This window comes from Phoca vitulina, unplaced genomic scaffold (assembly GCF_004348235.1).
Source record: "Phoca vitulina isolate PV1807 unplaced genomic scaffold, GSC_HSeal_1.0 scaffold85, whole genome shotgun sequence".
NCBI lineage: Eukaryota > Metazoa > Chordata > Mammalia > Carnivora > Phocidae > Phoca > Phoca vitulina.
This window is the reverse complement of record NW_022589788.1, coordinates 1,724,389-1,741,493: the sequence shown is the minus strand read 5'-3', so window position 1 is coordinate 1,741,493 and position 17,105 is coordinate 1,724,389. Positions and strand designations below refer to the sequence as shown.

General features: G+C 47.9%; 1 protein-coding gene across 3 annotated transcripts in view; it reads right to left on the bottom strand.

The window, feature by feature from the left end:
• The window catches only part of FAM193A (family with sequence similarity 193 member A), a 116,913-nt gene that overhangs the window by 57,993 nt on the left and 41,815 nt on the right, over positions 1-17,105 (bottom strand). For all 3 annotated transcript variants that reach the window (XM_032395468.1, XM_032395466.1, XM_032395467.1), the window contains exons 5-7: positions 15,715-15,949; positions 9,432-9,556; positions 4,001-4,148 (exon numbers count right to left, since the gene is read on the bottom strand). In XM_032395468.1, the coding sequence (XP_032251359.1) occupies positions 4,001-4,148; positions 9,432-9,556; positions 15,715-15,949 (508 nt within the window). The remainder of the gene's footprint in view (positions 1-4,000; positions 4,149-9,431; positions 9,557-15,714; positions 15,950-17,105) is intronic.

Below are 17,105 nucleotides of genomic sequence, written 5' to 3'. Positions count from 1 at the left end.
GCGCCTGGGTGGCTCCATCAGGTGAGCAACTCTTGATCTCAGCTCAGGTCTTGATCTTGGGGTCGTGAGTTCAAGCCCCATATTGGGCTCCACGTGGGCTGGCCATGGAGCCCACGTAAAGTAAAATCTTTTTTTTTTTTTTTTTTAATTTATATAACAGGAAATATTTTTTTCAAGATTTATTTATTTATTTGAGAGACAGAGAGAGGGAGAGTGAGAAGATGAAGCAGACTCCCCCCTGAGCAAGGAGCCCGACACGGGGCTCGATCCCAGGACTCTGGGATCATGACCTGAGCCAAAGGCAGACGCTTAACGACTGAGCAACCCAGGCGCCCCAAATAAAATAAAATCCTAAAAAACAAAAGATTTTCAATGAACTAGATATTAGGAAAGGTAGTAATTTCTTTTAGTACAGAACCCAGTCCAGAGCTGTTTGATAGCTAACAACAGCCACAGAAACCTCCTCTTTGACCACCCCCCCAACATCCTCTGGGATAATTTTTCCGAACATTTGGGTGCCTGCAGGTTTATGTATGTGTCAAACAAACAAAGGATACATTTTAAAAAGCAAGCAAAAACAAGTGATCTCAAAGCTGTCACCCATGTCCCACGTCCATACTTATTCATGAATACTCAATTATTATTATTTTTTTTAAGATTTTATTTATTTATTCGACAGAGAGAGAGACAGCGAGAGCAGGAACACAAGCAGGGGGAGTGGGAGAGGGAGAAGCAGGCTTCCCGCGGAGCAGGGAGCCTGATGCGGGGCTCGATCCCAGGACCCTGGGATCATGACCTGAGCCGAAGGCAGACGCTTAACGACTGAGCCACCCAGGTGCCCCTGAATACTCAATTATTTACAGATGTTTTGAAACCTTGGAATTACTAATAATTTCCAAACTATTAGATTAGAAGGGACTGATGTCCACTCCAAGGATTCCAGAATGACTGGTGCCCTCTGGATGCTGCTAAAATTGCTCAGTTTCCTTAATTTGTATTAATGGCATCATGATTTCTTGACAGGTGAGTGAAAATAATACATTTTCTGGTTGCTTTAGTAAGGAGGACGGTTTTTTTTCTTTGTGGGAAAAAAAAGAAAAGACCTTTTTTTTTCCTTTTTCTTATTGTGGTAAAATACACGTAACATAAAATTTACCGTCTTAACCATTTTTTTAAAGGATTTTATTTATTCATTTGAGAGACAGAGAGAGAGAGAGCACAAGCAGGGGGAGCAGCAGAGGGAGAGGGAGAAGCAGACTCCCCACTGAGCAGGGAGCCTGATGTGGGGCTCGATCCCAGGACCCCGAGAGCATGACCTGAGCTGAAGGTAGATGCTTAACCATCTGAGCCACCCAGGTGCCCCACCATCTTCATCATTTTTAAGTGTACAGTGCAGTGGTATTAAGTACATTCACATCATTGTGCAAACATCCCTACCATCCCTCCCCAGAACTTTCTCATCATCCCCAACTGAAACCCTGTCCCCATGAGTTACACTTTCTGTCTCTAGGCATCTGACGACTGTAGGTACCTCATATAAGTGGAGTTATGCAATACGTGTCCTTTTGTGTCTGGTTTAGTTCACTGAGAGTAATGTCTTTAAGGTTCTTTCATATTTTTAGGTCTTCCATTTTCGGTCCTTTTCCACCCTGAGTTAACTTCTTGTTGGGCATCATGTGACCACACATGAGAGGGTCTATCTTTATGTCAACACCATGCTGTTTTGATTGATACAATTAGTATTTTGTTGAGGATTTTTGCATCCGTGTTCATCATGGATGTTGGTCTATAGTTTTCTTTTCTTACAGTGTCTCTGTCTGACTTTGGTATCAGGGTAAGGCTGGCCCCATAGAATGAGTTGGGAAGTTTCTCTCCCCTTCAATTTTTGGGAAAAGTTTGCGAAGGACTGGTGTCAATTCTTCTTTAAATGTTCGGCAGAATTCACCTGTGAAGCTGTCAGGTCCAGGGCTTTGCTCTTTGGGAGATTTTTGATTACTGATTCAGTCTCCTTACTCGTCGTAGGTCTAGTCAGACTTTCTGTGTCTCCGTGATGTAGTCTTGGTAGGTTCTGTGTTTCCAGGAATTTGTCCACTTATCTAAGTTATTTGTTGGTGTACAACTCTTCACAGTACTCTGACAATCCTTTTTATTTCTGTAGAATCGGTAATAATGTTCCCACTTCATTTCTGACTTTAGGAATCAGAGTCTCTCTTTTTTTTCTTAGCCCGTATAGCTAAAGGTTTGTCAACTTGGATGATCTTAATGAACCAACTTTTGGTTTCACTGATTTTCCTCTATTCTCTCATTTGTTGATCTGCTCTAATCTTTATTCTTTCCTTCTAGCTTTGGATTTAGTTTGTCTTTTTTCCCAAGATCCTTAAAAGTTGCCAAGTTAGGTTGCTGATCTAAAATCTCTCCTGCTTTTTATTGTAAACATTTAGAGTTGTAAGAACATGTACTTTTAAAGAAATAAATTTAATTTCAGCTTTACTTTTTTTAAAAATTTTTTATTGTTATGTTAATCCCCATACATTCAGCTTTACTTTTCAAAGTAAGACTGTATTTTCCTTCCTAGAGAAAACAAATATACTGTTATTTATTTTTATTTTTTTCTTTTTTTTAGTATACTGTTATTTTTAAACATACCCCATTTTCGTCAGAATAGCCGTGATAACACTGTATTATATTCCTGAATAGACATTTACTTCAGGTACAAATACATCAAGAAATTACTATTCCCAAAGGTTTTCTCAATTTTAGCAAAGTCTCAGTCTTTCCTTTCTTCTAAGAGTTGTCTTGGGGCATTTATGTGTTTAGTCCCAGTTCAACTGGAGAAACAAAGAAAGGATTTCTGAAACTAGAATTGCATCTATATCCATCATACCTATAAAGTGAAATGAGAAAGAGTCCACGGGGTCTGCAGTAGGGCAGGATACGGACACCCCTGACCCAAATCCCAGAGTCTCAAAAGTATAATACAGAGGGGCACCTGGGTGGCACTATCAGTTAAGCGTTCAACTCTTGGCATCAGCTCAGGCCATGATCTCAGGGTTGTGGGATCAAGCCCCACGTCAGGCTCTGCGCTCAGCGCAGAGTCTGCTTGAGATTCTCTCTCCCACTGCCCTCATCCCCGTGCTCTCTTCTAAAATAAACAAATAAGGGGCGCCTGGGTGGCTCAGTCGTTAAGCGTCTGCCTTCGGCTCAGGTCATGATCCCAGGGTCCTGGGATCGAGCCCCACATCGGGCTCCCTGCTCAGCGGGAAGCCTGCTTCTCCCTCTCCCCCTGCTTGTGTTCCCTCTCTTGCTCTTTCTCTCTGTCTCTGTCAAAATAAATAAATAAAATCTTAAAAAAAAAAAAAGTATAGTACAGAGCTCTGTCAGTGCTCCCTTATTACTCTTTATACCCTGTTACCTTGAAAAGGGCTGTTTTGAATACCTCCTCCTCTGCCCCACCCTCCCGTGGTTTTAGAAAGGCAGGCAGGCAGGCTGGAATGCCCTCTGGAAGTCCTGCTCTGCGTCCCCAAGAGGCTCTTGCTGACAAGCTGCCCCTGCCCTTCAGGCCCCAACTCCAACAGGAGCGCCCTGCCTTCTCGGGCCTTCCTCCATGCCTGTTAGCCATGGGCCAAGCACAACCAGCTCTGTTCTGCCTGCGCTCCCTCTCTAGACAGAGACAGAGAAGGGGCTCTGAGCAGCAGAGCATTCTGGGAACGGTTCCTGAAATTATATGACTCAGCAGCTCCCCAGGGCCCCATAAGCTCTTGCAGGTGACAATTAGCCAGGTGGCAGCCTACGCAGGTGACACTGGGTGTGGCCAGGCCAATGCTGACCCAATGAACAGCTGCTGCCACCCCCAGGTGGCACAGCTGGGTGAAGGCCACCACGGTACCGCAGGGCCTCCGTTCCCTCTGGAAAATCAGCGGCCAGACTCCTTCCGCCTGCACCTCCCGTCACCCTGGCACCCGGGCCTTGTCCATGGCAGGTGCTGGGGGCACACACTCACCTGCTCATCGACGTAGGCGTCGATCCTCTGCTGGCATTCCAGCCACTCCTCGGCCACGCTGCGCAGCTCCTCCTCGGAGCGCTGGTACCGCTGCAACAAGGTGCTGTATGTGTCCTCGCTGCACGTGTCGTGCGTCGTGGTTCCCAGCCTAGGGAGAGGGGCGTTCCGGCGAAAGAAAGGGGTCTGCTTGCTTGTCACCTCCTTCCCCAAAGTGACAAGTGGGACACCACCACACACCACACAAGGCTGCCGTGAGGGATTAGCAAATACATACGCAAGGCACCCCAGAGCAGAATCTGGCATAAAGGAGAAGCTCGAAGAAGTACGAGCGCCAAAGAAAAACAATTAGTGGTGAGTAAGACTGTTCTGTGAGACCAAGGCCTTGGGGCGCCTGAGCGGCTCAGTCCGTTAAATGTCTGACTCTTGGTTTCAGCTCAAGTCCTGATCTCCGGGTCAGGAGACGACGCCCCGCACTGGGCTCTGCGCAGGGAGCCTGCTAGAGATTCCCTCCCTCCCTCCGCCCTCCCTCAACTCCCTCTCTACACAAATAAATAAATAAGGCCTAGCAGTTCAGTTCACTAAATGGGGAGTTGTAACCTATTTTTCCCTACTGAAATACACTGACCCAAAGAAAACACAACATTTAATGAGAAATACAAAACTTGGACTTGGTTTTCAAATTAAGTAAAACAGAAAATTCGATCCAATCAAAGAGATATACTTTATAGCTTTATTTATTCTATATTATTTCTTGTGAAGAAAGTTGGTAAGACGGCAAATGAGAAAATGAACCGAAAACAAGACACACATAGAGTAAACAATGAGGAAAATACCTAGACTTCTGGGAAAGAGACTACGGGGCAGGGGGTGGCCTGGGGAGAGCAGAAAGCCAAGCAGGGTGGCAGGGACAAGGGGGTGAACAGACAAACATGTCATCAGAAACTGCTCATTTTCTGAATATCTAAATACATTAATGCTGGAACCAAAACAACTGTAATAAAAGGCATCTTGACAAGAAATTTCAAAATCAAGACAACATTTACAGTCACTCAAGGGCAAAAAGGCAACGCGCAGGAATGATCATCAGTGTCAACATAAAAACACTGGAAGCTACGCATGGGGATCAGTAAGATACTTTACGGCACATCTAGACAAAGGGATTCCAGACAACTAGGTGCCTATTATGATGCTTACAATTAGATCTCTTCATTCACGTATACTTTACTTACACATATGCTTTGAAATGAACTATGCCCATGTTAAGTAAAGATATGACTATGGCATCATGTTTAAAGATGTGTGTGGGGGTGGACATAAGAAAAAAAATCTAGAAGCAGCACCGAATTGTTTTACAGTACCTATTTCTCTTCATGATTTTCTGTATTTTCAGAGTTTCATTGCATCACAATCTAATAATTTTATAGTAAATATAAACAATACAGTAATTTTAAAATTAGGACCCTTTCAACGGGCACAAATGGCTTTCCCCCGTCTCCGCCTGTGGGTGGATCCCACTTGTGACTATTGTGTACAACGGAGAACCTGCAAATGAACTCACAGCTGCTGAAGTTATTGGCACACATGTCCAACTGTGAAATCCACGCCAAGGAGAAAGCAGGCAGAAGCCAGGCCTAACCGAACAGGTGTTTGGGGGAGGCCAGAGACAGGAAAGAAATCGATACTGACCCACACAGTGACTGAGGCTCTCTCAAACACCAAGGCTGTCCTTCTAAGGCTGTTTCTGCCCCAACAGGATACAAAACTCCTCAAGATGCAGAATCCAGCGACTCTGAGGCTGCTCTGGGCTCTGCACAGCCACTGGGTGGCCGTCGGGCCTGAGAACACAGCCTGCTGTCTTGCTGCTCAGCAGCCCCCGGAGCGGCCGCTTTCTCCCCATTCCTGCTTCCACAACCTTGCTCATTACAGATGGATTTCCATGCTTCACGCAAAGCCTGCCTTCTACATAATGCCACCTCGCCCCTCTTGTACCACTTGGAAAACGGGGATGTTAAGGGGGACCAGCATCCGCCTGGCACACACACCTCTTCCCCTTCTACTGGAAGTGAGAACTGCTCTCCTATACTGTGAACCAGGTTCCATTTTGAGCCAATGGAGAGCAAAGCAGCCAGGGGTCCTGGGACGTCTTTGATGGGGTGATCAGAGCACAATGTGCAGGCAGAGGGCTTACATTCAAGCCGACCTGGGCTGGAATCCAGACAGAAAACAAGGAATGTCCTCACGGTCGCACGACATGAGTGGTTCAGCAAACAGGTTACTGTCTAAATATTCACTCTGTAAACACACGATTGCGCCGTGGACAGATCCTCACGGTAAGGTCTACTACAAATAGTGTGCATGTGCAACATAAGGAGAATGAAATAAAGTCAGTTTGGGCAAGTTTATTCACAAGCCTAATTCAACATCTCCCTAACACTTAATTTCATATATTTAAAATAAAAACCAGTTGGGCAATCGCTAATAACGCCCACAACAACAAACAAGCCGACAGTGAGGCTCCTGGTCTTGCCATAGCACGGACACGAGTCCGACGAAGCTTCTGGACCCGACCACCAGTCCTCGGGCAGCCCAGACAAAAAGCCTGTGCGGTGCTCCGTGAGCGCACACGCCACAGGGCCGACGACTCAGGTTCTCCAACAGATAAACTGTAAGGGGAAAAGGGTGGGGTGGGGGCCTGCCGGTTAAAGAATTACAAGAGACACGGGGAAAAGAAGGGGTGAGAGTCGATGCTTCACAGTGACAGAGTCTCTGGGGTGATGAGGAAAGTCTTGGAAACAGTGCTGATAGTTACTCAACACCGTGAATGTAATTAATCCTACTGAGTTGTACAGTTAAATGTGGTTAAAATGGCAAGTTTCATGTTATAGTTTAGCACAATTTTCAAAAATTAGTAATGTAATATACCAACAGCCATCGACTTGTACACTTTAAATGAGTGAACTGTAATGGTATGTAAATTATATCTCAGCAAAGGTGTTTAAAAAAAGGAGAAATACTTCCCCGAACTAAGTTCCTTTACATGAGGTCAACCTCATGTAGATTATTTGTATTAAAAAAAAACAAACAAACCACAAAAGATACATCAAAAGAAAAAGCAGGCAAGCCTGTGGAAAGGCACATTTGAGTAACAGGAGAATAAACAAGGAAGGAGTGGGACCGCGTGGCAGCTCCGGCAGAGGAGTCTGGGCTTGGAGGCCACACGCAGGAGGAACGGACTTCCCAGGGCCACGGCCAAACTCGCTGCTAACACGTCCTTCAGCTGCGCATCTGCTCAGTGTCATCTTCTCTATCTATATTTTACTTTAATAATAAAGTTAAACAAACACAGGGCCAGAGACCAGGGGTCAGTATTAAAATACTCCCAGCTAGAGAGTTTATGTGCCATAGATGCAATCATCACTTTAGGGGCTGGTATTTGTATATAATTTGTCCCAAAACTTTTACAAGTTGTTCAGTGGATATCTGTACACTAGAAGCTCAGACCTGAATTACTGTTGGGTCCGACAAGGGAATCTGCCAGGGAACCCAAAGGAACTGTCCCTTCCGGTGTCACCAGCTCCCCTTGGGAATCCTCTGCTTGCTTCCTCCCCAGCTCTGTCCCTGTCTCTACTTCCCACGCTCCCTCACCTGTCCCCAAGACCACTACTTCAGCTTGACCCCAGAATTAACATTCAAGATTAAAACGCTGCCAATCTTTTGGAATCTGACCATCATTTGCAATGAGTGATTAAGAAACCCAGAACTAGGGGTGCCTGGGTGGTTCAGTTGGTTAAGCATCCAACTCTTGATCTCAGGGGTGTGAGATCAAGCCCCACGTCAGGCCCCACACTCAGTGTGGAGTCCGCTGAAGAATCTCTCCCTTTGCCCGTCTCCCTCTGCTCTCTCTCAAATAAATAATCTAGAAAGGGAGGGAGGGGGGGAGGGAGGGAGGAAGAAAGAAATCAATCTGGAACTAAGGCACAGCCAAGAATGGAGTTTCAGGATACGTTTCAGGTCCCTGTCACGCACCCCCAGTTGATGACAGGCCCATCAAACTAACTGGCTCACCAGAAAAAGAAAGTACAAGGCCCTAGAATCTTGCTGTAAGAACCCCTACCTTCCCAAGATGCACTCCCCCCCCCAATAAAAAGTGCCTTTTGGTGGATGTAAACATCAGTGACTAGGGACAAAACCATGTTCTGCATTTCAAACTCATAACTTCGAATACTTTCCTGACCCTTTCTTCGGTGGTGGTGGAAGTCAGGACACTCAAGTCCCCATGTCCCACCATGGAACGTGCCAGATGCTTTCAGACTGGACACAGAGGAAAAGGGTAGGCAGGGAGCAGGCTGTGGGGGAGGGGATGCCGGGAGGGTCCGGAGCCAAGCAGGGCACTGGCCACACCCACACAACACTGTTCTGGCCTCTCTGCCCCCGTCACCTTTATCCAACTGCTGTCAGGATTACTGCTTCTCCGGCGGGGAGGGTGTGAAGTGGGAACAGTTCTGACCCCTCAGATAAGATTCAGGAATACAGGAAACGAAGACTAGGTTGATACATGGGTTTCAAGAGAAAACAGAGTGACTGGTCTGGAAGTCAACTACAAGAATAGTTTATTTACTTCAAAATAATTTCCCTTCTTTGTGAATCTGGTCCAAATAAACAACAGCATGGACATTTAAATAGAGATGACCACGGTCTGTGCTGCTATGAAGTATCTCTAGTACCGGACTCTGTTCCCACGCGGTAAGTCCACAGGGACAGAAGCACCACGTGGCAGAACCGCGGAAGCGGGCGCCTGGCTCAGCGGCGCACGGCGACCGAACACCCAAGGAGCCTCCTCCCAGCGGAGTCGTGTCAGAGTCAACCCACTCCCAGCCGGGTGTCCTCCACCCGCCCGCGGGGCAGACACCCTAGGTACTGTGCTTGGCACCAGTCATCCTGGCACACGTGCGAAAGCCCCAGGGATACTCCACACCACTAAGAAGCGACCAAGCCGCGAACAGAGGCACTGAGGGCATGTTTGAGAGACACAAATCCCTGCGCTCAGTGCCCAGGAGCCCCCGTGGCACCGTCAGGCCCATTCTGGAGCCGTCCCTGCTCCTCCGACACCCCCTCCCCGTCTCCCCTGCAAACCTGAGTGCCGCAGCCGTCTGGCCAAGCCTGAGTCTCGTCAAAGTAAAACTCTATGTTTACCACAGCTTGTCCTTATTCACAAGGAATCTGTGGTGTTAAATCTTAGTGACATTACTCCTGAGTCTGTTAAAGTTTAAGTGCAGTATACCCTTGGGATGCTGAGCTTCCGCCCAAGCAATACCGTTCCCTGAGCAGGAAGCCGCACGCTGCGGTGGGATCCGACACACGCGCGCGAGCCCACGGGCAGGAGGACCGCGCCGTCTCACCACGGACACACACGCAGACGAAGACCAGGTACCTGATCTGCGACACCAGTGCTGGCAAGTTGCTCTGGAGAAGTGGCTCCGAGAAGACCAGATTTTCAAACAGATGCTTATTATGCAGTTCCCATGTCACCTGGAACTTTTTCAAGTGTTCATTTTCCTAGTTAAAAACATAAATAAATAAATGGAAGATGTACTGAACTGATGAAGACTAAAAACTCCCCAAAAGGATCCGCCCGCTCCATCCCTCTCTGCAGGCCCAGAACATTCTGCGGACAAGGGGTCGCCGCTCCCGGTACTTCCAGGGGACACCCTGATGCAGACCTCTGGCCACACGCACACGGGACCCCACCTCTCCTCCCTTCTAAATCCCTCACACACAGAAAGGGGGTAAGACACACACAGACGAAGCGACAGAAGAGAGAAACAAATGCACGTATTTGATGGTCATTCCTTACACTGTGCTTCCAAAATGCACTGAAAGCCCTACTCTTCAAACAATTTAAATGCATACAAATCTCTGATGTCAAAGGGCAATCATTTTCTTGCCTATCTTGAGAAATCTCCCATTCTGGTGGATGCAAATAATTTCTCCACTAGCAATATGCCATGAAAGGTCAGGTCTTCCCTCTCCCTAATACACAATGGCAAACTCATCAGTTACTTTAGATAGCTTTTAAACATTTGGGACTGTCCTGGCCATCACAGAGAGTGACATCAAAAGAAACACCCATTTGCCCTCAATACAAGGTGACCAGGATAGAGAGGGTACCTTTCCTAAGCACAGATCTTGCCACAAGCACATGCATGTGGGACTCCACACGTCCACCTGTAGCTACGCGGTGCTGTATGTAGGGCTCCCTGTGCTTCAATCATCTTACATCCTTGGGTACGTGTTCCTTCCTTAAACCACTGACAACTGGAGGAACTGCTTAACATTAGGTAGCAATACTCCATGCAACAGATTACTCATGGTGACTACTTTTATAATTTAGCCCAAGTGAATCCACACGATCGCACCTGCAGACGTTAGCAAACAATCTACACACGAAGACTCCACTGTTTTGCCTGATACCTGGCTGGCATGGGGGCTGAGAGAGGAGTTAAAATGAGCATTCCCCGTCCCTGAGCACGACCAGGGAGACAGAGCTGAAGGCGCGCTGGTGGCACCACTCAGCACAAACGGATGCCAGCCCTGCCGCCCGCAGGCCTCTGCTCACGCCCTGCAGACAGACAGAGGCCCCGAAAGGAACCTGCGGCACCTGCAGAGAACCTCAAACCCTCTGTTCTGCCCATGTTTCCAGAGCTTGCTCTCACTCCCCCACCTGTGCACTTCAGCACCTCTCATTGCCATGACTCGATACAGGAAAGCTGGCCAGGGAGCTGCTAAACTCCACCTGGTTTCTGGAATGAGAACCTTGCCGAAGAATGTATGAGGACGTGGCCACAGACAACATGTCGAACACGTCATGTGTCACAGACGTCAGCACAGACCACTCTGCGCAGGCACTGGGCCAGGTACAGGGACACAAAGACGAAACCAGTAGGCCCCTGCTCTCCAGGAGTCACCAGGGGACAGAGGAGTAGGCAGTGATCCAATTTATGATTTGTCTCTACAACAGAGAAGATGCAGGAGCTAAAGCAGCAGTCAGACCAGTCCCCCCACCAGCTGAGGGAGGGTTCTGGGGAAGTGGCTCGGGAGAACTGAGGGCTTGCCTGGGCTCCCCCATAAGCCTTTGGGGCCGAGTGCATGGTCCCTGCCTGCCTGCCTACTTGCGGGGGTGGGACATAGCTCTGGCTTTCGGGGGTCATGTTACTACAGGTAACTGGGTGAAGGTTGACTTAGGAAGATGTTCAGCATTTTTTAATGAAATCTGAAATCATACTTCCAAATGAGGCATGCAAGAGAAACAGCAGACCCCAAACTCATTTCCCAGCCTAAAATCAACTTGGGAAAACAACGTGCGTTAGCAACAAAGTGCTCCCTGCAGGCCAGGCACTGTTCTTTGTGCTCGCAATGGTCATCTCATTAGCGCCCTCGACAACCCTGAACTGGGTGCTCCAGGACCCATTCACAGGCCAGAAACAGCCTACAGAGGCTGAACGATGGGCCCGGGGCCGTGGGGACAGGGGTTTGCGGGAGCGGGGGGACGTGCACTCATGGCTGCTGCGAGAGGTGGTGCCCGCGCGAGAGCACGGCTGAGACTCAGCGCTGCCTGAGCAGGAGACATGGATAACAAGCTCACCAATGACTCAAGCTTAGGCTTTTCTATCCAAACTAGTTTTAGTTCTTACATTCAACCGCAAAAAGGTTTTTGGGGGTCTGGAAGGAGAAAGAGGAGGTGTTTACTATCAAGTTCTAGAACACACCTTGAGAAATAACCAGGATATTCAAGATGCTTCTGTCTTTATGGATGGAAATGCAGATTTCATGATTACTGCAGCCCTGGCAGGGCATTTCCCAGACGGTGGGAAGCACAAGCTAGGTGTAGTCCCAATTCTATTTTAATACTTAAAATACATTTTTAAAATCTGACCCTATCATCCTGTTTGATCCCCAGGGCAGTGTAGAATAAACCCACAAGTGCATTTCCCGTGAAAGTCATGTTTTTAAAGATACCTTCCTATGTCTAAAGGTACTCCACGGGTTCTGCAGAGTCGGAAAAGAAGAGAAGCCGGATGAGGAGGCAGAGAATTAGCAGGCAGGGTTTGTGCAGCAAGCCAATTTGCTGCTTTAAGGAAAACAACGGACCTGATTTGTGGCCAATCATAAAATCTGAGCTTTTAAGCAAAAATTTGAATTCTGGAAAACTTGAATCTGCCACTGTGGCCCTGAGGCTTCTCTGTTCCAATGAGGATCAGTGGTGACAGTGACAAAGGTCATTTTTTATACTGAATATCATCAGGAAGATCTGCACTAAATTACTCGGTGAGCTGGCATTCTCCAAATGACCAACATATGATGCCAGAGAACCACATGTGGGCAGACGGACTCAATGTGTGGGCCACACCACTGGCTCTGGTGGGACAGAGTGCAGTCAGCTCAGCCACACGCTTGCAGATCCTGCACTGCCACCCACTGTTAAGAAGCACTCGGGCTCTGGTGTACTCTCAAAGAATGGCTGAAAAGGTTATTGAGGTGAGGCAGAATTTTCTTCAGTAACTTCAGCCAAAGCAACCTATGACAACAGCGTGAGTGCAGAAGTAGCTATGAGAATCTACGTGTCCTCTATTGAGCTGGAAACTAGTGAGATTTGCAAAAATGTAAAGATGCCCCTCTTGTTACTAAATATGTTTTGGAAAATAGTTCTTTTTTGGGACACCTGGGTGGCTCAGTCGTTAAGCATCTGCCTTCGACTCAGGTCATGATCTCAGGGTCCTGGGATCCAGCCCCGCATCGGGCTCCCTGCTCGGTGGGAAGCCTGCTTCTCCCTCTCCCACTCCCCCTGCTTGTGCTCTCACTTGCTTTCTCTCTCTCTCAAATAAATAAAATCTGAAAAAAAAAAAAAAAGTTTTTTTATTTAAAAATATGTGCTATTTATGTAATGGGATCATTGTTTTTAAAGTATTTAATAGCGGGACCCCTGGGTGGCTCAGTCGCTTAAGCGTCTGCCTTCAGCTCAGGTCATGATCCCAGGGTCCTGGGATCGAGTCCCGCATCGGGCTCCCTGCTCCGCGGGGAGCCTGCTTCTCCCTCTGCCTCTGCCTCTCTCTCTATCTCTCATGAATAAATAAATAAAATCTTAAAAAAAAAAAAATAATAAAGTATTTAATAGTTTTAAATTTCTCTTTTAATTTCAACACAGCAAATATTGATAGATAAAATCCACACACAAAAAAACCCTTCAGAGTCCTCAGTTTCTAAGTTTAAAGGGCCCCCAAGTCCAAAAATGTTGAGAACTACTACCTTGAGATACTGACTTTTAACTGTATCTTAACTTAGCTCTGTTCATTCTTTGTACCACACAGATCACTGGGTGGGCCTGAAAGGATGTTGTTATAACTTTGTGAACCTTGCTGGATCTTGCTTTGAACACTCCAACGATAAAAGGGATTTTTAAGGTAACTGGGAAACTTTTATACAGACTGGGTATAAAAATAAGAAATTACGGTTAGCTTTTGTGACCTGACAGGGTACTGTGGTTACCTAAGATGATGCCATGCCCACCATCTGTGTGTTGCCTGACTGACTGACTGCCTTGAGCACTGTAAAGTAACTTGCAGGCTTGGGAGTTTTTCACGTCCCACCAATAGCACTTGTTGAGACCACAAACCTAGGTGGCAGTTGGCCCATAATGACAAAATTTCTGGGAGGCTGTACTTCGCCTCCACCTGCCCCAAAATCACAACGGGCACATGCCCTTGCTGTCCCTCCAGGGCAAGGGCCTCTCCTTCACCCTCACACTGAGGAGGTGGCCATCTGTGGGCCCAGCACCCTGTGCCGATGCCACCAGGGGGGGACTTAGGCTGTACCTCCTGCCTCCCGGGATTAGAGGTTCTTGGAGTGAATGTTGGCTTCGGAGCACACGAATTTCTCCGGATTCCAGCTTTCAGTTTGTTTTTCACCCCTAAGGCTTCTTGCCTTTCATGCCATCTCAGCAATGTGTTGTAAAAGGCTTTATCTAGATTCAGTTTATGTTACCCAGTAATTTCCCAAGAAGGGAGGCGGAGTTCAGGGCGTCTCGTCTGCTGTACCACTGGAAACCAAACTGAGTGCCTCTGTGTATAATGCAGGTGACATAAATCACTCAACAATTATATTTTGTTCTTAGTGTTTATGAGTTTTTTCCAAACCACGAGAAAATTATTTCTACGTAAATTGCTAGGAATTTGCTCCAATAAGCAGGGTCAAAATCAATTTGTTTGCTTCAAAAACCGTGTTCCACTCTAACTGCCTGAGGAGGACCTGGGCAGAAGCGCCGCCTGGGGCACGGCCGTCGCGCTCTTCACTGCTCCGCACGAGGTTCGGCCAGCCGGGAGACACTCTTCACCTTGGCCGACTCCTCTCCCGGCAGACTTGGGAAGGTCCAAGAGTGCCGTCCCGGAGGAGGTGGTGCTGGATGTGAACTTCTGAAGAGTAGGTACATTCGGTAAGTTGAGGCGGAAGAGGGAGAGCTGCGTGAGATGTGGCATGAAGGAGGGAGGCACCGGAGGCCCGCCTGGCCCTGCGCGGGGCACGGGCATTCAATCGCACAATCTCACCTTAAAGCAGACACAGCTGTCCCTCCCAACTCAGCGGCTCCTTTTCTCACAATGCGTGCTTTCCTCAAGGCTGTCGGGAGTCCCTTACCGGCATGGCAAGGTCTACTGCAGGGATGCCTGAGGAAGTCCATGAACCCCACCCCCCCAAAATTACTTGCAAAATTGCGTGTCTGTAAATTTTCCTGGCGAGAAGGTCTATCAACTTTAGAATCACATTAAGACCATTACATTTAAAATCTTAGGAACTACTGGTACTGTATTTGTTTCAAAATGTAGTTTCACCAGTAAGAAAGTACCCGAAACTAGCCCAATGAAGTATCATTTAATAACACAATTTAGGTAATGGCAAACAAGTCCACAGACTATCAGCAAAGTGGTATTTTTCTAACAATCTGGAAAGCATGAATGACTGGTTTCTCGGGTAGCATGGTCTCTCTGCAACCAGCAGTTGCATCGGCTGATAGGGCTGACTGAAGCTTCTGATGCCCAGCTTGGCTGGATTCCAGTAGCTGTGATTCTACCACATGCCTCCTTCTACCCACGTGTGCTAACCTACCTTGTGAGGTGGTCAGAGACCCGTAAGAACACACCTGCTTGTCTCCTTCGTTAGGACCACCAGACGGGGATGGGGGTGGGGGTGGGTTCTTATCGGACTCTGTGAACCCATCCTTAACCCAGGGATGGACTGTGGAATCGATGACTGAAAGCCACAGGACTGGAGGCAAGTGCTCTCTACAAGAGTCATGCTCTGCATGTGCACACTGACAACAGAGTTAACAGCTTAAGACAGAAACCATTTCTCCTTCTTCTCCCTATTAACGCACACACTGGTCCTCACCTCATACTGTCCCCATCTCCTGCTCCCTAGGCCTCAAGGTCTCCAAACTGTATTTCCATGATATCAATCCACGCAACACTTTCATCCCACAGCGAAGTCCAGAGAGAAGAGAAAGGGGAGAGGGATCCGGTTCTCTCCTCGGTGCCTGAACACCGCAAAGCGGGGGCCTGTGGCAGCGCACGAGATCAACACACAAGCCGCACAACCACTTGACCCGACCACGGTCGTCCTCTCAGCTCTTCCCAGCAGAACCAGAGAAAGGCAGCCTGCTCCCTTACCAGCGTGCCAAGGAAGGTGCTGATGGTGCGTGCGGCCTGGCAGAGGGCGCCATACTCCTCGAGAAGGAGAGAGATGAACTGGTGTGCCTGCGGAGGGCCCTGCAGGGCGGACGGCGCTTTCACTTTGGATGCAGCCGACAGTTGCCGGAGGAGTCGGACTTTCATCTCCAGCACATACTCTCTGGCTTGTTGCTCCAACCGCTGGTACAGCTGGTAGGGGTCCCTCTCACAGAGCCTGCACAGAGAAGAGAGAGTCACCACTCACCCGTGACCCGTCCACACAGGGCCCTCCACGGAACCGCTGTCAGTGAGCCACGTTCTGCAGCCTTTCCACGGACGCCCACCCAGCGATGGCAACAACCACCATCTTCTGAACGCCCTGTGAGAGGTGCCACCACCCCACTCGACACAGAAGGGCCCAGGCACAGAGAGCGCCGAGAACCACAAAGTCATCAGCTGACAAAAAACCCCAGTATTTACTCAAAACTTACTCTGCACTAGCACCGTGTCTCACATGGACTGACCCAGTTAATCCCTGAGTCAATCACTCAGCTGAACACCGAAGTCCACACGGGCTGGGTAAAGTGCTGGGACTCACAGCCAGCACACGGCAGAGGGTACACACTGGCACCTCCGCGGCCGTCCTGGGAGGGAAGCGCTTTCTCTCGGGAGACTGAAGACAATTTTCAATGCCCGTGTGTTAGGTGAAAAGCAACCAACCCAGCAGAGGTGATACCTGGCTTGGAGGACTCTAGAGCAGACTGTTCTGTCCTTCTTTCTAGGAATTCAGTATATAATCCAAATGGGCTTTTATTATTTTTATAATCAGAGGAAACTGTAGAATCAATGTCTCTTTTTAAGTTATCTCACAAAAAAAGAGAAGGGAAAAATTAATATGTGCCTTTCCACTGGGCCACAATAGCAGTTAACATTTTTACGAATTTCTTTCCTAATTTGGAGACAATCTACTAAAGTGGCCGCTTCCTCTAACTGTGCACTTCTGAGGAGGCTGCAGGCGGAAACCCAGGACCACAGGGCAACAACAGTATCTGTCTGCGAACCGCCACCAGGAGGAAGCACTTGAGGCCAGCACTTTATTAGACACGAGTTGTAAAACATACCAAGCTACAGTTCCTGGATTTTACATAATGGATCCTTTTACCTTCTGGGCACCACATTTGGTCAAAAGACAGGAATGTAAGTTGCCATCTATTCCAGTTTTAAATTAGTGCACCACCTAAGTTATAAAGACAAGAGGCAAGAAAAACCCAGCAATGGAGCATGGGAAGCCTTGCACAAAATGTGGCTAGAGAAACAATAAAAACTGATGGGATTCTCACTGGGGTCAGCACATTTCAGAAAGATATATTAGTTTTTTAGCGTAGCAATCA